At 39.2% G+C, this 27,803-nt stretch overlaps 1 protein-coding gene across 6 annotated transcripts in view; it reads left to right on the forward strand.

The window, feature by feature from the left end:
• Positions 1–27,803, forward strand: part of PATJ (PATJ crumbs cell polarity complex component) — a 394,842-nt gene that overhangs the window by 61,210 nt on the left and 305,829 nt on the right. For all 6 annotated transcript variants that reach the window (XM_069593029.1, XM_069593048.1, XM_069593038.1 and 3 more), the window contains exons 12-16: positions 3,297–3,440; positions 7,496–7,572; positions 9,779–9,835; positions 20,768–20,902; positions 25,393–25,554. In XM_069593029.1, the coding sequence (XP_069449130.1) occupies positions 3,297–3,440; positions 7,496–7,572; positions 9,779–9,835; positions 20,768–20,902; positions 25,393–25,554 (575 nt within the window). The remainder of the gene's footprint in view (positions 1–3,296; positions 3,441–7,495; positions 7,573–9,778; positions 9,836–20,767; positions 20,903–25,392; positions 25,555–27,803) is intronic.

A 27,803-nucleotide genomic window follows, 5' to 3' on the forward strand; every position in this document is an offset into this window, starting at 1 on the left:
CAACTGCTGAAGCCCTGCAACGACTGAAGCCCGAGTGTCTGGGGCCTGTGCTCTGCAACAGGAGAAGCTACCACGATGTACTACAATGAAGGGTAGCCCCTTTTCATCACAACTAGAGAAAGCCAGCATGCAGCAACAAAGATCCGGTGCAACAACAACAACAAAAAAAATGTGGTTTAAAATGTCATATTAAGATCTTAAGGTCATATTAAGTTTCATATAAGAACTTTTAACTTATTTTTTTTAACTTTTTATTGTAAAAATGTTTGAACACACAGGAAAATTGGAAAATGATATGAAAAATAACCACAGAATCCATCATTTAGATTTCAGCAGTTAACTTAGCCATGTTTGCTTCATCTATTTAGCTTTTTCTGAACCATTTAAGAGTGAGTTGTAGATATCATTAGTCCTAGGTACTTCAGTTTACAGCTTCTAAAAATAGCCATGATATCATTATCCAGAGAAAATTAATAGTAATTCAGTTCAGTTCAGTTCAGTTCAGTCGCTCAGTCATGTCTGACTCTGCGACCCCATGAATCGCAGCACGCCAGGCCTCCCTGTCCATCACCAACTCCCGGAGTTCACTCAGACTCACGTCCATTGAGTTGGTGATGCCATCCAGCCATCTCATCCTCTGTCGTCCCCTTCTTCTCCTGCCCCCAATCAAATACCTAACACATAGTTAAAGTTTCCCAATTGCTCCCAAATGTCTTTTGTAACTCCTTTTTCCACCTCCCTTACTCCTCTTAAAATCCTCATAAAATCAAGATAATTGATTTTTATGCATTGTACTCATTGCATGTATTATACTTTTTTTTTTTTTTTTTTTAGTATAGAAGAATCCCTTGTCCTTGCCTCCATAGCATAGACTTTTTGGAGGGATTTGCTCATTTGTCACTGGAATACTACATTCAGAATTTGATTGTTTCCTGTGGTGTTATTTAAGTTGTTCCTCTATCCCGCATGTTTCTTGTGAGTTGGGAGCTAGAGCTAAAGCCTTACATTCAAGTTCATTTTTGTTGTTGTTAAGATTTATTTACTTATTTAGTTTTTTGGCTGTTCTGGGTCTTCATTGTTACACACAGGCTTTCTCTAGTTGCAGTGAGCAGGAGCTACTCTTTGTTGCAGTGTGCAGGCTTCTCAATGTGGTGGCTTCTCTTGTTATAGAGCACGAGCCCTAGGTGCAAGGACTTCAGTAGTTGCACCACATGGGTTCCAGTAGTTTTAGATTGCCAGGTCTAGAGTGCTGGATCAGTAGTTGTGACATGTGGGCTTAGTTGCTCTCCTACATGTGGAATCTTCCTGGACCAGGGATTAAACCAGTGTCCCTTGTATTGCAAGGCAGATTTGTAACTACTGGACCACTAGGGAAGCCCGAGTTCAATATTTTTGTAGGAATACTTTGTAAGTCACTTGTAGTTATTTATGCATGCAGGTCAATCTATATGCAGGTTAAGAAGCAACAATTAGAACTGGACATGGAACAACAAACTGATTCCAAATCAGGAAGGGAGTACATCAAGGTTGTACATTGTCACCCTGTTTATTTAACTTGTATGTAGAGTACATCATACGAAATGCCAGGCTGGATGAAGCACAAGCCGGAATCAAGATTGCTGGGAGAAATATCAATAACTTCAGATATGCAGATGACACCACCCTTATGGTAGAAAGCAGAGAACTAAAGGGCCTCTTGATGAAAGTGAAAGAGGAGGGTGAAAGAGTTGGCTTAAAACTCAACATTCAGAAAACTAAGATCATGGCTTCCAGTCCCATCATTTCATGGCAAATAGATGGGGAAACAATGGAAATAATGAGAGACTTTTTTTGAGCGGCTCCCAAATCACTGCAGATGGTGACTGCAGCCATGAAATTAAAGGATACTTACTCCTTGAAAGAAAAGCCATGACCAACCTAGACAGCATATTAAAAAGCAGAGACATTACTTTGCCAACAAAGGTCCGTCTAGTCAAAGCTATGGTTTTTCCAGTAATCATGTATGAATGTGAGAGTTGGACTATAAAGGGAGCTGAGCACCAAAGAATTTATACTTTGGAACTGTGGTGTTGGAGAAAACTTGAGTGTCCCTTGAACTGCAAGGAGATCCAACCAATCCATCCTAAAGGAAATCAGTCCTGAATATTCATTAGAAGGACTGATGTTGAAGCTGGAACTCCAATACTTTGGCCACCTGATGCAAAGAACTGAGTCATTGGAAAAGACCCTGATGCTGGGAAAGATTGAAGGCAGGAGGAAAAGGGGATGACAGAGGATGAGATGGTTGGCTGGCATCACTGACTCGATGGACATGAGTTTGAGCAAGCTCCAAGAGTTGGTGATGGACAGGGAAGCCTGGTGTGCTTCATTCGAGGGGGTCGCAAAGAGTCGGGCATGACTGAGCGACTGAACTGACTGACTGAACTGTGGTTATTTAAAAATAACCTAAAATGATTCTGGCAGGCTTCAGTCCCTGCGGTCACAAAGAGTCAGACACGACTGTGTGACTAACACAACAAAATGGTTCTCATACAACCTTCTTGTGTTTAAGAGAGAGTAATTGACATTGTTGAGATTAAAAGCTTAGCTAAGAGAAGAACCTCTGCAACCAGAGGAATTATCTCCCTTTTCCTTCTCATTCCCAAGCTTACTTCTGTAGTTATTTGTTAAACTCATGATGAGATCATACCAGAACCAAAATTGCCCAAAACAATGGAACTGGCTTCTGCTTATCTGCTCCCTGCCCACCACAGCAGTGAGCACTATGGCCCCCAAGGTTCTCCTCCTCCCCCACTCCCCAAGGCTGTATTGTCATCCTGCTTCGTTGTAAACTTTACCTTGCTTTTTTCTTCTTGTTGCCTAGTTCCTTGTTGTTCACTTGTTATTCAGTTGCTCAGTCATGTCCTGTTCTTTGGAACCCCATGGACTGCAGCATGCCAAGCTTCCATGTCCTTCACCATCTCCCAGAGTTTGCTCAAAACTCATGTCCATTGAGTCGGTGTTGCCATACAACAGTCTCATCTCCTGTGATCCCCTTCTCCTGCCTTCAATCTTTCCTAGCCTCAGGGTTTTTTCTAATGAATCAGCTCTTTGCATTAGGTGGCCTAATACTACAAGTGTGTTTTCTAAAGAATTGAGCCATTATCACAAATGGCATTTTAAAAAAAGGAATAAAATGTGTAAGTTACCTGAGATGTTTGTAATAAGGTTGTGAAATGGAAGAACAGCAGTGAAATAAGCTAACTTAAATATGATCTTTATCTGATAGTGATTCAAATTAACAATTCCTATTTTAGGAACTGTGGTAGAACCACCAAAAACACCAGCCTTGTTTCTGACTGGAGCAGTGGAAACGGAAACTAATTTGGATGAAGAGGAGAAAACTGAAGAAAGAATGGAGGATCTAAAAAATGACAACATGCAAGCCTTAGAAATACTGGGTAGGCACAAAGCATTCAATTCAAAGCAGTCAAAGTAATTTGACTTTATCATTTGTTAACCATTGTCTCTCTTTATAGTTAACATAATGTGAAGAATTTTAGAGGTATTTTTGAAGATATAAAATAAGATATTGTTAATATCAGCATCTTAACACTTATGGCAGTTGAGAATAAGCATATTTTTGTTTAATCGCTGTTTAATTATGTTGATTTTGAATATGTTTTTATTAGTGTGATGATGTCAGCATTTTTAATTACTGCATACTTTAGCTTGTGTATTAACATTGATATAGCTATCTGTATACATATAATAATATTTCCTTTTCACCATAACAATAGTGTATACATTTTTATATATTTTACCAAATTTCCTGGTTGCTATATATTTATTATTTAATTTTCTTTGTAATTGATGAGTACCTTTACCTTTGGGCTTTGTGGTATGTCTCCTTTGCTACTCTAGTTGACTCTATTCAGCACGCATTTTCAGTCAAAATCTCACTCAGTTCCCTGTACAGAGGCATTTAGGAAAGTCTTGCCAGTTGAATGAAATGGAATGCTTAAACTTCATCCATGGTCAAACTTTGACTTTTGGCTTTGATTGTCTTCTGTCAGGAAAGAAGGGCCTGAAGGAAGGAGTAAACACTTGAGTCAAATTTTAAAACTTCATATTGTTTGGAAATTTAGGGTTGTTCTTTTTGATCCAAGTAAATTGCAGTTAATTTTTTCTATTTAAATTCATGTGAGCCCAGATAGGTGAACCGTGAATTATCAAGTGAAAAGCAAATACTTTCTAAAGTTAGAAATATGGGTTTTCCAGATGGTCCAGTAGTTAAGACTGTGTGCTCAGTGCGTGTGGCACAGGTTTGATCCCTGGTCAGTGAACTAAGATACTACATGCCATGAGGCTCAGCCTAAAAGAAAAAAAAAACAGTAAAAAAAAATAAAGTGAGAAATATTTTTAGAAATATCTGCTCAAAAGATCAACCTCACTCCTATTTTTTTTTTTTTAATGAGTGTATATAATTTCAGTTAGAGAGTTAGACCAATTTCTTCCAACTGTTATGTTAACTCTTTTTGCTGAAGGGGCAGACCCATTTTCCCTCTTCCCTTCTAGTTTCTTTGGTTGGTCTAATAATTAAATTAACATAAGATAGAGTCACACAGGAGAAACACAAATTTTCTATGTGTAGGAGTCCCATAAAAATGTGAGCCCTTTAAAGCAAGTTGGGCAATTGAGGCTTCTACGCTATCCTGAGCTAAGGAATGGGATGGGGGCCTGGGCCTTCCAATGGGAGGAGTAATTTACAGGATGACAAGAAGAGCAGATGTTTGATAATTAGAAATTTGCCCAGCTATGCAGATAGGTTTTTCAGATTTAAAAAGTTGTCTCTGGTGTGATATATATATACAATGAAATATTGTGTGCTTAGTTGCTCAGTCATGACTGACTCTACGATGCCATGGACTGTATCCCTCCAGGCTCCTCTGTCCTTGGAATTCTCCAGACATGTGTACTGTAGTGGGTAGCCATTCCCTTCTCCGTGGGATCTTCCTAACCCAGGGATCGAACCCTGGTCTCCTGTGTCACAGGTGGATTCTTTCCCATCTGAGCCACCAGAGAAGCCCACAATAGAATATTACTCAGCCATTAAAAGGAATGAAACAATGCTATTTGCAGCAATGTGGATGGACCTACAGAGTGTCCTATTGAGTGAAGGAAGTCAGACAGAGAAGTAGAAATATCATGTGACATCCATTATATGTGGAATCTAAGAAGAAATGATACAAGTGAACTTATAAAACAGAAACAGACTCACAGACTTTGAGAATGAGGTTGTGGGGATCGGGCTAGGGGGAAAGTTGAGGGGAAGGGATAGTGAGGGAGTTTGGGATGGATATGTACACACGGCTATATTTAAAATGGATAACCAACAAGGACCTACTGAATATAGAACATGGAACTCTGATCAGTGTTATGTGGCAGCCTGGATGGGAAGGAAGTTTGGAGGAGAATGCATGGCTGAGTCCATTCTCTATTCACCTGAAACTGTCACAGCTTTGTTAATTGGCTGCGTGCTTAATGTGTGCTTGATCACTCAGTCATGTCCAACTCTTTTCAACTCTGTGGACAGTAGCCCACCAGGCTCCTCTGTCCATGGAGTTTTCCAGGCAAGAATGCTGGGGTAGGTTGCCATTCTCTACTCCATAATCAGCTATACCCCAATATAAAATAAAGATTAAAAAATAAATAAAACTCTAGGAGGGTCTGGTCATACAGGGGGGCCTCCACAATATTGTGAAAAAAAAAAAACAAACAAACTTGTCTCTGGTTATAGCTCTCTTTCTGGTACATGTTCCCTAGCTAGATTCCTTTAGGTGGTTAAGGGAGGGATGAACATATTTCCTGAGTCTGCTGGATCTTGGCTGTCTTTAGTTCAAAACAATCCACATTCCAAGGTGGCAATAGTTGGCATATTCTTAGTTGCCAATGAAATAATTGCGTCAGATCATCTTAATATTCACTTTTTGGGTGTGATCATTTTGTGTTGCCTAGCATTTATTGAGCTGCTGAAAGTAATCTCTTTCCTCTGGTACATAGGCCTTTGTTCTCTGCTTTAAAACTCAGGACTGTGACTTCATGGTATGACTGAGGTAAAAATAAACTCAAAAGAATTGTAGGTGAAATAAACATCTTATACATGTGTATGAAGTTTCTTTATATATCATGTTTGTAAGCTTGCAGGTCAACCAACACATTACAAATTTTTTTAAATTAGCCTACCACAAAAGAAACTGGTGTCTGTAAGAAATGTAATAGAACTCTTAATGTAATTTCTTATGGAAATGTTAATAGAGTAGGCACAAAGGTGCAGTACCCGCATGAAGGATATTTTGTTTTTAATAGGCTCTTTAGTCAGTTATCCTCGAAATGTAATCTAGCACATCAGTTAATGCAGTTACTTTGTGGATATGCTTTTGTAAATCTAGTAATATAAGTTTTTTAGTGTTCATTAGTCTTAGTTTCTGATTTTTGAGGTTAGTCTGTTTTACTTAATGATTTGTACTACGTAATTAAGCATTATATGCATCTGAGATTAGATGTCTGCAGAAGGCTTGAAAAAGCTGATCTTGCAAGTTTGATTTTAGACAGATGGTTATATCAGTTGTGGTAAGTGTTCTGTGACTTGTCCACTCTTGTGACACAATTGAGTTTTTCTTAAAGAAAAAAGGTGGAGATCTGTTTATTGTCTGCTACCATTGTGGATCTAAATTGAAATTATAGTTTTAGTACTTTGATTTTTGTCTATTAGGTATTATTCAGACTGCAAACTGCATTGAGCTTCTGGCTAAGGTTGTATGGAGGATAAGCAGGACACTTAAAATCTGTCTTCACTTTTAAAAATCATCTGACCTATGCAAAAAAGGCAGTACTCCCCTTAAGTAAGAAAATCATAAAGGTATGATAACCACATAGCCACAAAGGACCAAAGTAAAACCAAAGTTTTTGTTACATTAAAGCTCATGCAACTCATTGCTTGAATTAGATCAGACAAACTTTTATATCCACCCAAGTAAAAAGCTTGATTGGGTCATGTTGGTGTGCCTTGTTGATAGTATAGATATCTTGATAGGTTTTTACACTTCTGTGGGTGAGTGAAAGGTACTACGCTGAAGTGATTAACATTCACCTTAAATTTTCTTTTTCCTAACATAGCATAAAGCAAAGCCAGATAACATTTTACTTATAAACCACAGGATGTTTGCATATAAACTATATAATTCAGATTTCATTGATAACTTATCATTTCCTTTTTTGTTTAAAATATTCCTTAACAGCAGAAGCCCTATTCATAGTTTGGTCACCACCAGTCTTTTACATGTCTTATAAGTCACCTCTGATTAACTTTACCTAAATGGACCTAAGTTAATACACTTTCCTTTTTATTCATTTCCCTTTTACTTACTCAAACTGTGATGTTATGGAAGAATTCAGTAGTTTAGTGGGTTTAACTCACAGTAGCTTCAACTTTTTTTTTTTTTTTTAAATCCAGAAAAATCCCCAGACTCTCCAGAAAATGAGCTGAAATCCAGATGGGAAAATGTACTGGGCCCTGATTATGAAGTAATGGTATGTTAAAATCTTCTAATAAAAAACACTCATGTCTCATTCTATGTCATTCTCCTAATGCCACAATTGAAAGAAATGGGAGACTCAAAGAATAACCAGCCTGCCTTTATTTTTTCTTCCTGTGCTTTTTTCCCTATTGGATCAATTAATTAATTTTATTTTTTCATTTTAGACTGCAAGAACAGGTAAGGACTGCAAACAAGTTTCAGTTACAATTAACAAACACTCAGTTCATGTTGGGACCATTTAAGTTAACAATAGGCTGAAAAATGTTAGGAGAGAGAGCACTTGCCTCTAAATTTATAACCTGTATCAGCTGCTTAAAATTGCTGGCATTTTTATGATTGCTTTTATGATCTGTTTGTTTTATTGTACACTGAAAGGGCTGTGGATATTAGTCCTATGTTTCACAAAGAATGTTACAGTTTTATGAGAAAAATGAAAGAATGATTATCAAATGTATTTGGGAGAACAGGAAGTAATTTAGGTTAGGTATAAGTTTATAGTGCCAGTGGTCCATTAGACTTCCTTTCACCTGTTATTAGATTCATTGAGTAAAGGATTGATTACATTTCCCCAAATGAATCCACATGAAACCAGAAGGCTGCGCTTAGAAAAGCCTCTGCAGTGCCCATTAAACGTGTTAGTAATAAAGTATTCTGTTAAATTTCTATTGTTATTCACATTTTCTTACATATGTTTGTCATTAGTATTTGTTGGCTGGTTGGAGAGATTTTTTTTCTGTTCTAGCCACTATCTATTGTCAGACATTTTCCAGTGTCATTAACATGAGTCAAAATAGTTTATACTTTCTCTTCTTGCTAGTCTTGTGCTTGCATGTTGGTCATCATGAACTGCTGCTTCTTTACTTCGTAGATTTTGGAGCTATTTTGTCATTCGCCTATCACCTAGCAAATGACCTTTCTACAATTCAGAGTGGTTAATATTCAAAATAGTTTGGTGTACCAGTGTTTTTAAATGGTTGGTTTTAAATGAGCTCTTTTTGGTTAAAAATTTGTCCTCTTTGGGGCATCCTTGGTGGCTCAGCGGTAAAGAATCTGCCTGCAGTACAGGAGACATAGGAGATGCGGGCTCGATCCCTGGGTTGGGAAGATCCCCCAGAGTAGGAAATGGCAACCCACTCCAATATTCTTGCCTGGGAAATCCTATGGACAGAGGAGCCTGGTGGGCTACAGTCCATAGTGTCACAAAGAGTTGGACACGACTGAATATGCACATTCTCCTCTTTATAACTACCCTTCCAAATTTAATCTCTCACATGATGAGGTCATAACCAAGGGGCTCGAAAGAGGAGACAGAATTTGGAGTTGGAAATTTAAAGTGAAAGGGATGAGGCAATGAAAGGAGAAGCCAGGCAAGATGGATGAGTGAATGTGTACACACAAATGTGCATATCTGCCTGTGTGCACATACTCTAGTCTTTCTTACTGTGTTTTCATCCAGAATCTATTTATCTGAAGTGCAGTACTTGTAGAAGATTTAGCTGAACCACTGTTTAACGTATCCCCTCCCTCCAGACGCACTGTATTTTATTAACAACTTACAGATGCAAATCATCAGTGAAATGTTCTGCTTGCAAGGAATTCATTTCTGTGGATGTCTACCACTGAAGCTCAGAACAGTAGTTTTAGGCCAGGATTAAAAGCTTCCAGGATTCCACCATCTGCCCACCAGTCCAGGTCTTTTGTTTCTGTCCTTGCTGACTCTTTCTCCTAGGGAAATGGTTTGAGCTTGCTGTGGAAATTCAGGTGCTTCAGTTTTTCCAAACTTCTCTGATTTTAATGACCTTGCAAACTTTGTTTCAAGGATTAGGTTTAGAAATAAAAATGACCATAGTCTTGGTTTTGTGAAAAGAATAAAATTTTTATGGCTTTAATATAATGGAGGATTAAATTAAAATTTTAGGTGTCATGGATTTTTAAAAATAGTACATATATTTGCCTATCACCTTCTAGTTCAACTTTTGAATCATTTATGAAAAAAAAAAGATTGTTGTGGAGAACAATGACAACAAAAAAGCAAATATTCTCTGAGATTTTATGTGTTATGGATTTTAGAAACATAGAAAAAAGATTAGATGGAGTTATCAATATATAGGTTTTATACAGATTTTTTTCAGAAAGCCTAGGAAGAAATAAAGTTATGCTTTTACAAATATTGACAGTATCTTTTCTTGTGAATTTAGGTCGCTACTTTGGATACACAGATTGCTGATGATGCTGAATTACAGAAATATTCGAAGGTAAGCACAGTGTTTAAACTGTTGTCAGTTTTTTGTTGTTTGAAGAACTTTCTCTAAATTCTTGTCAAAGTAATGCTGTGACCTAAAGTTTTCAGAATTTAATTTTAGAAGGTTTTCTGGAAATGTAGTAGGTTCTGACTGGTATGAAGTGTGATAGTTAGATGTGCCTGGGAAGAACATAGGCCACTTCAGATGCCAAAATTCCAGGCTTGGCTGCTTTGCCCACCTTAAAGGTAGCATGCAGAGCAGGCTTTGCAGAGTGTGTCAGGTTTTCAGATATTATAAGTCCTTTTAAGTTGTTTCCCGGACTTCCCTGGTGGTCTAGTGGTTAAGAATCTACCTGCCAATGTAGGGGATATGGGTTTGATCCCTGGTCCGGGAAGATTCCACATGCCGGCAGATCAACAAAGCCCATGTCCTACAACTACTGACCCTAACAAATATAAAGTTAGACTGAATATTTGATATTATGTACGTCAGCTACAGAAGGCTTAAGGCGATGTTATCTCTGTCCAAGGAGACACTGTGCGTGTGTGTGTGTGTGTGTGTGAGTGGGTGTGTGCAGTGAGGCAGAGGTACAGTTCAGGTAAGGTTTGGACTCTCTTGGGTTGCCTTTGCTCCTAACACATGACCTCCAGGTATTCCATCAAGTCTGAGGTATTTATCCGTTCTCGCTCCCTGGTGGAACCTGGGAACTCCAAGTCTCCCTCAGTACTTTAGGATTGTAGAAATCTGCTTAGCTCTTCAGGGGTTTCCTGATTAGCCTTCAGCTTGCTGTTAGAACTTGAGATGTCCTTGGAGGAAACCATGCCCTCGCTCAGGCTCAGTTCATCATATAGTTCAGCTTTAGCTGTTCTTACATATTCCAAGCCACAAGACCCCATATCATCATGTTCTGTCCTGAGGAAAGAGTATAGTGAGCACACTTTGTACATCTTAAAAATGTCATTGTCTTTCTCCAGGCAGAACATCTTCTCTTTCATTCTTCATCCCTAGTTCCTTGCCACCAGTCTACTTATCTTCTTCCTGATCAGCTTCTATGCATTGTATCTATATGCACTGAGTTACTCTGATATAATGGTGTGGAAAGGTTTTGAATAGAACAGATGTTCAGAACCACCTCACCAGTACATTCAGCTGTTCATTCGTTCATTCATGAAGTATTTATTGATACCGACTCAGTGCCAAGTCCTCCACTGGGTCTGGGATTTCAGAAGAGAACAGGAAAACAACAACAACAACAACAAAACAATCCCTGCCCTGTAGAACTTACATTTTAGTAGGGGGAGATAGAAAATAAGTAATAAATTATATAGTATAGATGATATGTGCCAGGCAGGAAAGATGAATAAAGAATTCAGGAGAGAATGTGGGTTTGCAGTTTTAGATAGGTTGATCAGGAAAAGCCTTATTAAGAAGGTGACGTTTGAGGAAATACTTTGGGGGTGAAATAAGCAGCCTAATTTTTCTTCTATATAATACAAACAATAATATCTACATTGTAGAAGGTTGCATATATTTAATATATGCCCCAGTTAGTATAGCTCAGTGCCAATACATAAGAACCATTCCATAAATGATAGTTTTGTTTCCTACTTGTATGCTTCTAGTACTTTTAACCTCTGGCCTATTAAAGTCTTCTTTAAAAAAACAAACAAACCTGTTTTAAAACATTTAATTGAAATTGGAGTAGTAAAGAATCCACTTGCCAATGCAGGATGCAGGTTTGATCATCCCTGGATTGGGAAGGTTCCCTAGAGGAGGAAATGGCAACCCATTCCAACATTCTTACCTGGAAAGTTCCATGGGCAGAGGAGCCTGGTGGTGGACTATAGTCCAAGGGGTTTCAAAGAGTTGGACATGATTATGTATGCACACACTAGATTATAGCAAAAACTTCGTTTTTAAATTTTTTTGCACTAGAAGAATTTCGCTGTTAATCCTTAATAGTGCAATCCTTAATTGCACTATTCTTTTTTTCATATTTTGTTGTTACCTGTATATGTTTACATACTTGTAGCTGGTATACTCATTTTTTTGTATACGTGGCAGAGAAGGGATGTGTGCTTTTTAAAATGTAATATTATCACGTTTACTTTTTTAAACATTGACTATTAAATGTCCACAGATTATTTTAATGACCTATAATTGAAAAAAATCCGCTTAAAATTAGAAGTTTGGTTCTTGATTTAGTAGTTTCTGCTTTCTGTCTGCAATATGTAAATAAAACTGGCCTGTCCAAACCCATTTCTCACATGAGGATCCTAAAGTTTGCGTAAGTTGAATGAGTCACCTCAGATTATATAACTGGATAATATAGTAGCAGAGGCAGCTTGCAGCTTAGAGAGCATTTTTTTCCTTCCTGTAATATTTACAGAGCTCCTACTTCACACCAGACACTGCTGCCAGCTGTGGGGAGCAGAATATAAAGGGTCCTCTCTCTCCTGGAGCCTGGGTTCTGGGCTAGGTTTGCTGTGCTGTGCTTAGTCACGCAGTCATGTCCAACTCTTTATGACCCCATGGGCTGTAGCCTGCCAGGCTCTTCTGTCCATGGGGATTCTCCAGGCAAGGATACTGGAGTGGGTTGCCATGCCCTCCTCTGGGGGGGTCTTCCCAACCCAGGGATTGAACACAGGTCTCCTGCATTGCAGGCAGATTCTTTACCATCTGAGCCACCAGAGAAGCCCAAGAATACTGGTGTGGGCAGCTTATCCCTTCTCCAGAGGATTTTCCTGACCCAGGAATCAAACCAGGGTCTCCTGCATTGCAGGTGGGTTCTTTACCAGCTGAGCTACCAGGGAAGCCCTGGGCTTGGTTTGGGTCATGATAATAAACAAGTGAAAAATAACTTGAGAAGATAGCTATAAATTGTAAAAGTGATGCAAGGTAGTGATTGTAAGAAGTGATGATGATTTAAGAAGCATAAAAAGAATGATGAAAGCAAGTACAGTGGGAAAGAGTTGGCCTGTGTGGGGAATGGAAGTTGTTTTGGAGTGTCCAGGTCAAACTAAATGAGCAGGAGGATGTTTTTAGATGAGGAAGACCAGCTCCACACTGATAAGCCTGGGCTTTATTCTCAGTGCCAGGTAACACCAGTGGAACACCTGTTCTTAGCAGGTTAATATCATGCTCTGAGATCAAGGCTGTAGGTTTTTCCTCTGTCTTATTAGCTTTCTGATTAGGAAAATCATATTTCATGATTACTGCTGGTATTTCTAATTGTTTATCTGTCTTTAGTTGGTCACTGTGGTAACCACTTCATAGCCTGAAGAAATTGTTTTAAGGGATGCAGATTCAAGAAGCATCTCCCTTTATGACAGGCCAGTGTTAATAGAGAAGACTTTCTTTTGAGGTGGATGGAGTTGTAGGGAAAGAGAGAGGTGAAAGCACTTTATAGTGGTTTGAGCATTAGCTGAACTGCTTCTAGGAATCTGTTAATCATGACACAAGAACAGTTTTCCCGCATCTGGGGAGACTTGCACTCTTAGGGATGGCTTTCTTGGCAAGTGTTTACTCTTAAGATAATCACAGAGCTATGAGGGAGAAGCATTATGCTCATGCCAGTGACCTTTCTGCCAGCCATCAATTGTAATACAAAGTGAGCATTAGTAATTAGTGATATCCCTGGTGTGGGCAACAAAAAGACCAGGCCCTGTTCTCTGGCTTTGACAAGACAGACTGACAAATTTCACTTTGTTTCCTTCCTAAATTACTTTCTCGGAGCCAGAGGGCATTAAGATGTGAGTTTGCTCCTCGGTCTGTTTGAGCAAGTAGAGTTGTGAAGGCAGTGGAATGTACTGGGCCCCCACTCACCCACCAGGGGTAGTGCTTTGCTTTAAAGACATTTCTCCAGAATAACTCTATTAGTTAGCATCTATTTCTTCCTTTCCGTTTTTTGTATGTGGAAACTGAGTGTCAGGTAGGTGAAGTGACTTGCCCGGGATCATACACAGCTTTTGCTCTTCAGTCGCTTGGTCATGTCCAACTGGGGTCTTTGTGACCCCATGGACTGCCGTATGCCAGGCTTCACTGTCCTTCACCATCCCCTGGAGCTTGCTCAAACTCATGTCCATCAAGTCGGTGATGCCATACAACTATCTCATCCTCTGTCATCCCCTTCTCCTGTGTTCAGTCTTTTCCAGCATCAGGATCTTTTCCAATGAATTGGCTCTTCATGTTAGGTGGCCAAGTATTGCAGCTTCAGCATCAGTCCTTCTAATGAATATTCAGGGTTGACTTCCTTTAGGATTGACTGGTTTGATCTCCTTACAGTCCAAGGGACGCTCAAGAGTGTTTTCCAACCCCACAGTTTGAAAGCATTAGTTCTTTGGGACTCGGCTTTCTTTATGGTCCAACTCTCACATCCATACATTGGAAAAACCATAGCTTTGACTAGAGGGACCTTTGTCAGCAAAGTAATGTCTCTGCTTTTTAATATGCTGTCTAGGCTTGTCATAGCTTTTCTACCAAGGAACAAGTGTCTTTTAAATTCATGGCTGCAGTGACCATCTGCAGTGATTTTGGAGTTCAAGAAAATAAAGTCACTGTTTCCATTGTTTCTCCATGTATTTGCTGTGAAGTGATGGGACCGGATGCCATGATCTTAGTTTTTCGAATGTTGAGTTTTAAGCCAGCTAGTAAATGGCAAAATTTAGAAAACAAATCAGGAGTTATCTGGCTCCTGAGTGTGTGCCATTCTTTATGCTTTTCCTTTTGGGTAGATAATATATGGACAAGACATGAAATCTAAAAGTTTCAGAAGCAAGTACTGCAAAATATGTTTCCCACCCATCCCAGTCCCCTTGTTCTCCCCAGAGGTGACCAGCCACTGTTACCAATTCTTAAGTATGTATTTTATATTCATAAGTATATAATTTTCTGGCCTCTTTTTGAGTGAATAACATAAGATACAGAATCAAATAACTGTAGTGACAGTGGTTATCTAGTAGGGCAGGTGGCCTGTCAGAAACATCAGAGCAGCTTTTTCAAAATAGGCATGCCCTATCAATAACCTCAGATATACAGATGACACCACCCTTATGGCAGAAAGTGAAGAGAAACTAAAAGCCTCTTGATGAAAGTGAAAGTGGAGAGTGAAAAAGTTGACTTAAAGCTCAACATTCAGAGAATGAAGATCATGGCATCTGGTCCCATCACTTCATGGGAAATAGATGGGGAAACAGTGGAAACAGTGTCAGACTTTATTTTTTTTGGGCTCCAAAATCACTGCAGATGGTGACTGCAGCCATGAAATTAAAAGACACTTACTCCTTGGAAGAAAAGTTATGACCAACCTTGATAGCATATTGAAAAGCAGAAACATTACTTGGCTGACTAAGCTCCTTCTAGTCAAGGCTATGGTTTTTCCTGTGGTCATGTATGGATGTGAGAGTTGGACTGTGAAGAAGGCTGAGTGCCGAAGAATTGATGCTTTTCAACTGTGGTGTTGGAGAAGACTCTTGAGAGTCCCTTGGACTGCAAGGAGATCCAACCAGTCCATTCTGAAGGAGATCAGCCCTGGGATTTCTTTGGAAGGAATGATGCTAAAGCTGAAACTCCAGTACTTTGGCCACCGCATGCGAAGAGTTGACTCATTGGAAAAAACTCTGATGCTGGGAGGGATTGAGGGCAGGAGGAGAAGGGGACGACCAAGGATGAGATGGCTGGATGCCATCACTGACTCGATGGACGTGAGTCTGAGTGAACTCCGGAAGTTGGTGAAGGACAGGGAGGCCTGGCGTGCTGCGATTCATGGGGTCGCAAAGAGTCAGACATGACTGAGCGACTGAACTGAACTGAACTGATTTTGTTCCTCCTGACTAATATTCTGATTTTGTAGGTTGGGGGTGAGGTCCCTAAGGGGAACTGTGATTCCTTCCTTGCCTCACTTTATTGAGAATTATTATTCAGGTTTTGCTAGGATGCCTTATGTGTGCAGTTTACCCTTGAACAACATGGGTGTGAACTGCATGGGTGCACTTATACGCAGACTCTTTTAATGGTACATTCTATAGTGCTGTGGTCTTCCTGGGTGGCGCTAGTAGTGAAGAACCCGCCTGCCAATATAAGCGATGTAAGAGACACGGGTTTGAGCTCTGGGTTGGGAAGATCGTCTGGAGCAGAACTTGGCAACCCACTCCAACATTCTTGCCTGAAGAATCACATGGACAGAGGAGTCTGGCAGGCTCCAGCTCACTGGGTCATAAAGAGTAGGACATGACTGAGTGAGTAAGCGACAGCAACACTACAGTACTGCGCCTTCCCCAGCTATGCAGGGACCTCAGCTGCGGAGGGCTGACTATGAGTCATACACAGCTTTTCAGTTGGGTAGAGAGTCAGTGCCTCTAACCCTGAGTTATAAATGGTCAGCTGTATTCGAGGAGGGAGGGGTTACTTCCTCAAGACAGATGAAAGAGGCTTATGTAAGGATGAACTCTCCTCTCAAGAATGAGTTTGGAGAAATAAGAACAGTGGATTTTCAAGGTGGATGAAATACCGTGAGCAAAGGTAGAGAGAAAGAGCCATAAGGGCAGAGTGTTAGGTTAGGTGTCAAAAGCTCAAATATCTCTCGGGCCAGACAGGTAACAAATGCTATCTGAAATGAAAAATGGCAGCTGATGCTTGATCTCGGTGTAAGGTAGCTGAAGAGATGTTCAATATATTTCTCTACAGCAGAGTATGTAATGTTTATTTTTTGAACATTCAGAGTTAAAATGTTAATTTTTTTTAGTCCATGATGTGTGACCTGTGGCATCTTAGTTCCTTGACCAGGGATTAAATATGGGTCCCTGGCAGTGAAAGCACGGAGTCATAACCACTGGGCTGCCAGGGAATTCCCCAGAATTAAAATTTTAGACAGATGAGAGAAACTAATATAAATCATGCTCTGCTAGGCTGACTGTCTTACACAACCTCTGCATGACTATACCTCACTTTGGAGGCCATTTTCCTGTGTTTCATCATTAGTTTAAAAGTCGTAGCTGCATTCTTAGAAAGTCTGTTTTTATTTGGGGTAAATTTACCAACTCTTTCTACCTAATCTTTAAACATAAATGGTTATGTAATATCTCCAGTGAAAGAAAGAGAGAGATAGAGTGTGTGTGTGTATGAGAACTAATCATAAGATCCTTTCTGTTCTATTTGAAGTTCAGCTCTTTTGGAAGCCTCCTCCCCATACCACTGACCATACCACTGACATAGCTATTCCTTTTCAGAAGCTTTTTTTTTTAACCCCGGAGCAACATTTTTATTCCTACTTGAATACTTTGATATCTTATTTGGGTGACAAGATAAAATGAATGAACTGCAGCTTATCTCCTGACTGTTCTCTCCACTCATAGGTTGAAGGCCTCTAGCTTTCTTGATCTCATTTGATCTTCATCATTTTAGCATCTACAGTAAATCACCCAATGGTCACACTTTCCTTGGATCAGTTTCCTTGTATCCTTTACTTGTCATATCAGGATCATGAACATCCTGCTGCTCAATTAACTTTGTCAAGTTAAGTAGGACCCCTTGCAAAGCACATTGAATTAGCAGCAAAAAGCATAATGTGCTTTGTGTGTGAAGGCATCAATCATCTGTTGACACCTACTTCTGTCATTTTAGCACTTTCTGCTCTCAGAATTCCGAAAGGGTGGACTACTGAAAGAGACAGATGAAATGGTTGATTTGTTTAGTTGCTAAATGCAGCTGGGACAAGTAATTAAATAGTCCTGCTCCCACAGAGACACCTGGAGCCACATAACATGAAGTCTCAGAAATCCAGCTGTACTCGAATTTAGATTTGGAACTAATATTAGGTAGGCATCTTTCAGATTGACAGATTTTGTAAACATCATTTCTGGTTTATCTGTTCAGTATGATTGAAGGTGGAGCATGTGTGTTTCATGCAAGCTTCTAGGGAGCATGTGTTATTTACAGATACCTAGGGGAGTAGCCTAGAGGAGCACAGCTCTGCATCTGGTGGGCAGGGTATTCCTTGAGTAAGCTGCTGTTGCTCTGCCATGCTCCAGCCTGCTCCTGACATCAGCTGTTCCATTGAGAAGAGAAATAGAGCAGGTTTAGTAAGGGGCTTACTTTCATGCATTGGAGAGGGAAATGGCAACCTATTCCAGTGTTCTTGCCTGGAGAATCTCAGGGACAGAAGAGCCTGGAGGGCTGCCGTCTATGGGGTCGTGCAGAGTCGGACACGACTGAAGCGACTTAGCAGCTTGGAGGGGAGCCTGGGATCAATTCCCTCCTTAATCCTTCTATTTTTTATGGGAACATGCTATTATACAAGCAGTAAATATCTCCCTGTGCTGCAATGTCTGTTTTAATTTGGGTACTTATTTCTATGTAGGAATTACTACCACTGTCTATCCTGTTGCTCAAACCAAAAATTTAGCAAATACCTTTCTCACTTACCTCCCACAAGCAATCTACCAGCAGGTTCTTTGTAGGGCTGACTCATTCTTATCCTTGGAGTCTCACCTTCCATGTCCCCATCTGTTGAAACCTACTCTGACCAACTTTTCAAAACAGCCATCACGGTTGTGTCTGATGTCCTGACATTGATTAGCTCCTTCATAGCACTTACCACAGTAATTTGGGGTTTATATTTCACTTGTTTCTTGGTGCATTGTTTATTGACTTATTTTGTTTTGCTTGAGTCTGCTTGCTCTCTTGCTTGTTTATATTCTCTGTCTTCTACACTAGATGTTAGTACCATAGGATAGAGACTGTGGGATCTTCCCAGAACGGGGGTTGAACTGGTGTCCCCTGCATTACAACATGGATTCTTAATCACTGGACTACCAAGGAAGCTCCATGCTATTTATTTATTTGTTTAATTGTTAGATAAAAAATAAATTCATTTATTATTTATAAATTTATTTTTTATGTTTAAAATTGTTAAATAAATTTACTTAATAATTTATTTTTAATATTACTTTATTTGTTTAATTATTTGTATAATTTCATGTTTAATAATGGCTGTCATCAACAACTGGCTTGCAGAATTCTTGAAAATGGAACAATCTGCTCTTACAAGCAGACTTCAGCAAATATTTGGGGATGACTTACAGGGACCCACTGGCCACTCTCTGCTCTAGTGTTTGGCTCGTAAGGAAGGAAGGAAGAGAGTTGGCAGAGATGGTGGGTAAACTGCCATTACAGAACATTTCTCAGAGCTTTTATTCACCTTTCAGTGCTAAAGGAAAGGACCCTAATATCTCCTAGCATGATAGCAAAAGATTGGGTACAAAGACGAAACAGAAAGAGATAGAAGCAGTGACAAATGAAGAAATCACAGAGAAGAAACAAGAATAAAAACAGTCTTACTTTCACACTGCTAAAATAGCTCATTGCCCGAGATGACTAGGTCCTGAGGTGCTTGGTCAAGAGCGTTTAATTTTCAGAAAATTAGCCCAAGGCCAGGAGTTCCTCATGCCTGGTTTAAGCCATTGTAGCCACAGACAGCTGGCTTCATTGCCACTTCACATTTGTCTGTGTGTCTGTAGTGGAATGGAAATGAGCCCCAGGTGGTGTCTGAAGCAAGGCGTGTGGAACTCTGGGGACTCAGAGCAGATGACTAAGGGGAGGTGACAAGCTTCAGGATAAATAATCACAGAGAAAAGGAAATATGAGGGAAAGAGCCATGTCATGAGTGTATTGCCACCTTGTGTAGGGTTTTCTCCTCAGCAAATACACCGTTAGAGATGGGCCTGGTATTTTAGATAAATGGACTATTGATATAGGAAGTATAAAACATAATTAGTACCATTTACCATATTTGAGTTTATATCACCACAGTGAGAAATCATTAGCTCTAGTTTTGAAAGTGAACGGCTTGGAGTTTGGTGATTGCCCTTGACCTTTATAGCCAACAACACTAAGACACTCATTTTCTCACCTTCTGAGAGTAGAATAATGATTGCCTTCTTTATTTCACACCCATGCCTTCCCCACATCAGAAAGTATTCTAACTTAAACTGGTGAGATGGAAAAGACACTTGAAAGAGGTACAATCTTTCATGCTGCTGCTGCTGCTGCTGCTGCTAAGTCGCTTCAGTCGTGTCCGACTCTGTGCGACTCCATAGACGGCAGCCCACCAGGCTCCCCCGTCCCTGGGATTCTCCAGGCAAGAACACTGGAGTGGGTTGCCATTTCCTTCTCCAATGCATGAAAGTGAAAAGTGAAAGTAAAGTCGCTCAGTCGTGCCCGACTCTTAGCGACCCCATGGACTGCAGCCTACCAGGCTCCTTCATCCATGGGATTTTCCAGGCAAGAGTACTGGAGTGGGTTGCCATTGCCTTCTCCAATCTTTCATGAATTAGTTCAAATAACATGTTATGAGCCCATCTTCAGAGGCCTGGTACTATTCTAGGGTCTAATGTTATAGAGAGAAAAGATATCCTCAAGTAGGGGGTAGTTAAGAAAATAGGAGTTTTAAAGACAATGTGTTGTGAACTGTGATAGAGATGTATACAGGGTGGTCTTATAGCCACCCTTGTTTACGGCTATATGGTTATATGGAGGTGATATAACTCTGATATCAGGAAGGGGTTCATGGAAGTGACACTGCTTTTGGTATTGAGGTGTGAATGGAAGTTAAGTTACATAAAAAGGAGGGATGAGAAGCCCTGCAGAAAAGCAAAACACAGAACACGTTCTGGGACCAGTTGGAAATTTGGAGTGCCAGAGCTTAGAACTGGAGACTTTGTATGTCTGTCTCTATTCCCAGGGAATCTGAAAGGGAAAGAATGAGAACAAGATGACAAATGACTTCATATTTTACTCGAGGCTAGTCTTCCAGTTCTTGTCTCTGTGAGGATTTTCCTGATCTGACTCAAGGGGTGGGACTATCATGTCAAAGTGACATTTGACAGAGGTCTACCAGCCAGATGTGTCCACGTCATGCTTATATTACTGCTCTGTGTTTCCGTGCAGCTCCTGCCCATTCACACTCTGAGGCTTGGCATGGAAGTGGATTCCTTTGATGGGCACCATTATATCTCTTCGATTGCTCCAGGTGGTCCTCTTCATACACTGAACCTCCTACAGCCAGAGGATGAACTTCTTGAGGTAAAATTTTTTGAGGGGGAAAAAAAAAGATACAGGGCAAGAATATTTAAGTTGTAGGAAAATGTGTCCTCGCCAGAAATCCACTGAGTTATATCACCAATGCCAATATAATGTGAGCTACTAGAAATTGAAAAATACTTGTTGACTATTCATGGGGTTGCAAAGAGTCAGACATGACTGGGTGATTGAACAACAACAACAAATACTTATCAAAACTGTACTGTATACTTGAAAGTGGCTGAAATAGTAGATAAGTGTTCTTACCACATACACACACACAGTATGAAAACTATGTGAGGTGATAGATATATTAATTGGCCTCATTGTGGTAATGATTTCGCAATATATTTATCAAGTCATTTATATTGTACGCCTTAAACTTGTACATGTTACATGTCAATTATATCTAGATAAAGCTAGAAAAAATAAAGATGAAGAAACATGCTAACAACTTTATGTAGTGATAAGAGAAGCAGATGATATACTTTCAGTTCATTATTTCTATCCTTTGAGACTCCTGAGATGTTCTTTTTTTTGAGAGTTTATTTTCATGATTAAGAAAGAACCTAATGTCCCACTTCAGTTTGACAGCATTTTTTTTTTCAAAATTCTTTTTTAAAGACTCTAATCCCTGATCCTTGTTTGAAACATGCACTTGTATTTCTTTGCAGGTTTTGATGATTATTTCTAGTAAGGATTAGAGCTGGATAACCTCCAGCTAATATTTTACTGACTGCCTTTCAAACGGTCTCTTTGGGACTCCCTCCCCCTAAGATGGCCCCCCCTGGTGGGCTTACTCAGGTTTCTGAGCCTCTCTTCAGTTGGAGCATTTCTAGAGCACTTATGCTTTGCCCTGACTCCTTGAGAGATTTTATTAGATTGGAAAGTTCTATCTTCAACACAGCAGACAAATCCAAGCAACAGCCCTTAATTTTATAGATAAGAAAACAGGGCATTGATTTCCCCCAACTTTACCCACTGATAGAATTATGACTTTAGTTCATCTTTGGTAACTCCCATTTCACTGGTTTTTCAATGCATCACACTACTTCCAGAGTGTCTAAAAAAAAAAAAAAAAAAAAATGTGGGCAATAGTCAAACTTAGAGAAGGCTGTGTAGAAAAGGGTTCTTCCAAGTGTTAGATCCACAAGACCTCCTAAGTTGGGTATAATAGAATCAGCCTAGTTGCCTTGGCCAAGATGAGAATTTCCTGGGCCTGGAAGTGGAGACTTCTTTCTAAAATTATGTGTTTAAAGTGAAGTGGCAAGGGTAGCAAATTGGTTTCTTGTTGGATTTTTTCTGAAGTAGTGCTCAGTCACCTGGAGGAGTATGTTGAGAATTTCAAGTTGAATTTTAAGGTCGGAGAAAAAAGTACTATGGCTATTGGCAAATTCGTTCATAAGCATAGGAGGCCAGGTGTTGGGATGCCGTTTTAAAGTGTAATAAATGGCTTATTTTTTATAAGTGTTCAAGAAATGCTGTTGGGATGCTTAATGTGAATTAATGCCGTAGGCTTTGTCATTTATGGGAACTTGGTGCTGAATCATGTCTTTCTCTTCTTATTTACACAGTATATGGCCTAATTTTATGGTATTACACATGATAATCTACAGATTGGAGGCCATTTGGAAAATATTTCCATAATATGTGGTTATGAGATACTGAGAAATGCGATATATTTATTTGGGAGATATGGAAATATGAGTAAAAACCAGTTTAGTTTACTTTTTTGTAGTAAATATACATAACATAAAATGTATCATTTAAAGCATTTTTAGCTTACAACTCAGTTGCAGTAAGTATAATTCATTACTAGTACATGGTAGGTGATAAAAAAATGTTGGCTGGATCTGAGTAAAGAAAGAGTGGATGATCCCAGCCATCAGCTGAGTCCCCCGTGCCTTAGCTGAGATTGGAATTCCAAGGGCCTTCTGCCCTTGTAATAGAATGTGTTGTAACAAGGTAGCGTTACAGGTTGAATGAAGACTGGTTGAATTGTTACCTATAGATTTCTGGTGAAGGAACTTGGAATAGGGGAAGAAGCACAGATTTGGAAGTCAAAAGAACTGCTTTTGGTTCTGAGTTTGCCGCTGCTGAACCATATGTCCTAGCATATCCCCCCCCCGCCAACCCTTTTTTTTGAGAATCATTTTCGTCATCAATAAATGCCTGCTTCACTCTCTGTGAGGATTTAGTGAAATATCGTCCATGTAAAGATAATGCTTTATAGATTATCTCACTGTAAGATACTGGCAACATCATCACCATGTAAAGTTATAAGCAACCTTTATGGGATAGAATTGAATGAAGTAGTGGGTCAATACTAGTACAGTATTATATTCTCTGCAGATGAGTACGTGTGGGTGTGTTGTCTAAACCCCAAATTCTGAATAACTGAGACTTGACAGTGCTTAAGAGGGTTTCAAGAGTCTAGAAAAATATTGTAAACTCTAAAATAAAAATTGGCTGCTTCTGAGCAACCAAATATAGAAATTAAAAAGTCGCTTAAAGTTAGCCAAATAAACTCCTAAACTGTGTGTGTGTGTTTAATGTACTGCTTAGAGCCTAAAACCAGGAACACAAATATGCTCAGGGTTAGAACACTGTGCCAAGTCTCAGCCCAGAGCAGCTATTTACAGTGGCCATAAATCCCCTTAGATAGGAGTTGCTAATGGGAAATGTGACCAGTCCCTTTAGTGATAGAGAGTGGTGAAGAGGACCACCAGGCATTGCTATAATAATTGGAGACAATTCAAATGAATAAATAATGAACTAAATAAATATTTAAGTGTACTCCAAGATAAAAACCTGAAAAGTGATTTTCTAATTTATTGAAGTAGCATAAAGCACAAACTAAAATACTTGTGCATGGGTAGGATTCCTGCTTTGGTTATATCCACTTGCCTTATTTTCAGTATGAATTACTCCCTATTTGGTTCATTTTAGAACTTTCTATGCTTGTGGTGCTGGTTGGCACCATGGATATGGTGTGAGCAGTGACATGGATCTCCCCGTTTTTGTGTGAAGATTGACTTGCAGTTCTTCCAGGAAAAAATCTTTCATCCGATAACTTACTCTCCTCTGGACCCATTCCTCAGTCATGAAGTCCTGGGAGACTTCTTAGGACTAGTTCCTTGAAGTACATGTGGGCCTCTTTACTATGTGGTGATTTCTTTGTAAATAATTAAGAGGCAGGGAGATTATGTCTGGTCTGATGCTAAGTGCTGGGTATGTTATAGGCGAGAGTAGTTCCAAGGGATGAATGACTGGGCTCAAACCACTGTTGATGGGATGCTTCTAACAAACCACTGTGCTCGTATTCTCTGAGCAATGATAGATTTTGTGGAAAGGTTCTCCCAGGAAAGTCAGCCCTGTCAGTTATCTGGACATTAGCACTGCGCCTGTCAGAAATTAAGACCAGACCAGAAATACCTTTAAAACTAATAATGCTGCTGAACTCTCCCAGGAAGGTAGGAGTCATATGTGAAAAGATTATTTGTTGCCTGGATTGTGTTCATACCTTAGCTTTTTGGGAGTGGCAGATGGATGAGAGAGCTCCTGGAGCTAAAGTCATATGTATGAAAAATTAGAATAAACTTATTTTTATTAGTTTATTTATTCTAATAAACTGACTAGAATAAACTAATGTTTCTAAATCATCTTTAGTGCAAAGAATTGTTACTATGCACTAAATATATGAAATTTGAATAATCTTTTGGTGATAAGCAATAATTACTAATAATGAACAGTTGATTATCGTTTTGTTCTTTTAAACATGTGGGACCCTGTGTATAATAATTTGGAACTCTGACACACTTCTTACACTTGATAGCTGTGTAAGGGCAAAGTGTGTAAGAATAAATCTGAGGCAAAGTTATGTGTATTTTTTTTCTATAGAGGTGATTTTCTAGGATGATATTAAGAGTTTATGGAATGAGAAAGAAAATTGTGAGCTGATGCTAAATTTGACAGCTGAGTATCTTAGATTTTGTTACCTACACATTGTTAAGTTGAACAGTTTGTAATAGCCTTAAAAATCAGTGTTAATATCTCTATCAATCTGCCTACAAAATGAAAAAGCAAAAGGAAGCAGTCTTAAGGCTGTAATTGGTGTTTAGCGTGTTTAAGGAGAGATGGGGAGTAAATGAGAGAATACTTTGGGATATAGCAAGGAGAAAGCAGGGAGGTGTGAAAAATTAGGCAAATCACATTCCCAGTAATAGCTGAACTCAGCACATTTCATACTTTATTCACCAAACTCCATAAAACCTTAACCTGCATTTTTATCAGTTTTAGAGATTTCTGTTTCTTTGTTGTTGTTGTTGTTACTACTAAAATGATTACACTTAGGCCCTTTTGTTTATAGGGAAAAGAAAGTGATATCCTGCTTTCATTTTGATAGATTGATGCAAGCAAGAGGTGTATTTATTTATTTATTTATTTTTTAATTTGGGTCCTCCTTAATTCTGACTTATCCCTTGTCTGTCTAGGTCAATGGCGTGCAGCTCTATGGGAAATCTCGCCGAGAAGCAGTCTCCTTTCTTAAAGAAGTGCCACCCCCCTTTACCTTGGTTTGTTGTCGACGGTTGTTTGATGATGAAGCCTCTGTAGATGAACCAAGGACCACTGAAGTCTCCCCTCCTGAAGTGAAGGTACTGAATGGATACATGTACTGTGGTTCTCATAAGCAGGTCCTGTCATCAAAGATGCCCCGAGGATGCATTGAGATATGAAGGAGGTGGGAAAAACCTCCTACCTCTCTTACTTGACAACAGTATCTCTCAAAGACAACAATGTATAGCTTTTCAGATGGTTACTTTCCATTCATGTCATTTTTTTTACTTGCAAGATTGGTGACATTAATGTGCATGCTCTTTGGTTTTAGAAAACCCCTTTCTGGTAGTTGCCTGAACTCGTTACTTTTAGCTCCCAGTTCTACTCAGTTTATCTTAATAAGTTTGAGATGTTGGTAAGTGTGGAATATCTAATGGACTTCCCTTTTTCAGAGCTTTAAAAACATGAAGATCTATGACCAATTTTGAAGTGAGTCTAAAAATTGCAGTAAAAGCCTTTTTAAGGTCAGAGAATAAAATAACACTTTCTGTGCCTCTGGAAGTCTTTTTTTAAAGAGCATTGTATTCATGAAGACAGTTTTAAGCACAGGCTTTGCCATCTTATGTTATTCGTAGCTTTATCTTTTTATGTCACCTTTCCCCTTTCTGGACTCTTTTAGGTTGTGATTCATTAATACCAGTTTAGAGGCTCAGGGCTGGCCCTTTTACCCACCTACCATCTGATTTTCAAGATACGTAGACTCTAATGCTGCCTCTACCTCTTAATGATTTTGAATCCTTAAAGCAAACAGCTTGACTTTCTATTGATCTCCTTTTTCTGAAAACAAGGGTGCTTATTGTACGTACCTCATCAATGGTGAGAGAAGGAACTGAAGTAATGTGTGCCTTCTGAGCACAAGGTCTTGCATAAAGACAGTGCTCACTGAAAATCAGTGATGGCTGTTCTCAACTCCTCCCACCCACCTGTCTTTGTTTTGTGATTTCCTAAAATGCAAGAGTTAGTACTGTCCTGTAATCACAGATACTTTAGTGTATGTAAAGTTTGTTTTTATGGCTCCTGTGGGCAGAGACCAAATCTTAAAATTATTTTGTATCTCTAGGTGTTTTTATTCCTTACTGAGCATATAAGAAATGTTTAGTAAATCATTGATTGTTGATGATGATTTTATTTAATGTTTATCTTGGTATTTGTATTTCAAGAAAGGGATTCAAGTACCACACTTTGTGATTTTTGCAGTCTTTACTAAAATTAAATGTGGGCAATAGCTTACCTCAAAAGGTTGATAAAAATGCCGTTAATCTAATCTTACGGTGTGTGTAAATCACCAGCTCAGCTTGCTGACTCTGTGCTACCATCCGTCATGCTTTACCACAATGGGTAAACAACAGCTTTGAATTATGCTGAATGTCAACCTTGCTGGCCATTAGTTGATTGCTTTCTATTCTGTAAATACCATAGTTATGCAGAATTGATTGTATCAAAGTGATATATATATCAGGTTGGCATATAATATCTTATCTACTTTTGGTACCTTGAAATTTATATAAACTTGGGTTTTAAAATTACATGTGGTTTCTTAAAATCTGGCTCGCTTTTCCATCTGTCTCTTTCTCATTTATCTCAATACACTCTTAGGTTCTTAAACCCTCTCTGGTTAGGCAGCTCAGCCAAAATTCTAATGCTCATTAATCAGTGAAGGTATTAAATGCCCCAGTAAAACATCAATCATATTGTATTAACCATTGTGACTTTACTTTTTATTGGAAAGTATAGTTTTCTTTTTAAATGTATCATTTCCTCACATCAGACTGATATAAACAGAAGTTTATTGATCCAAAATATTCCCCCTTATTTCAAGTTCTATAATTCAAGAACCAAGAAATTGTTCCCTTGTTTAGATTCAATCTACCATGTCCTTCGGGGACAGTTTGAGATCTAGTCCAGCCCTAATTTTAAAGTGTTTTTGTATTAGCTATGGTGCCTTACTCTTCCATAATAGACGAGTGTCATGACCACCAGCTTTGATTCTGTTATGTGGATTTTCTTAAACCGGTCATTCAAAATTATATTTGTAGGAATGATATCAGTTCAGTTCAGTCACTCAGTCATGTCCGACTCTTTGCGACCCCATGAATTGCAGCACGCCAGGCCTCCCTGTCCATCACCAACTCCCGGAGTTCACCCAAACTCATGTCTGTTGAGTCAGTGATGCCATCCAGCCATTTCATCCTCTGTGGTCCCCTTCTCCATTTTATTTACTAAGATCATTCAAAGTTTTTAGAAGTAGACTTCGTAAAGTCTTACAGCTTTGTTTAGAAAGAGTGTC

This window comes from Ovis canadensis, chromosome 1 (genome assembly GCF_042477335.2).
Source record: "Ovis canadensis isolate MfBH-ARS-UI-01 breed Bighorn chromosome 1, ARS-UI_OviCan_v2, whole genome shotgun sequence".
NCBI classification, from domain to species: domain Eukaryota; kingdom Metazoa; phylum Chordata; class Mammalia; order Artiodactyla; family Bovidae; genus Ovis; species Ovis canadensis.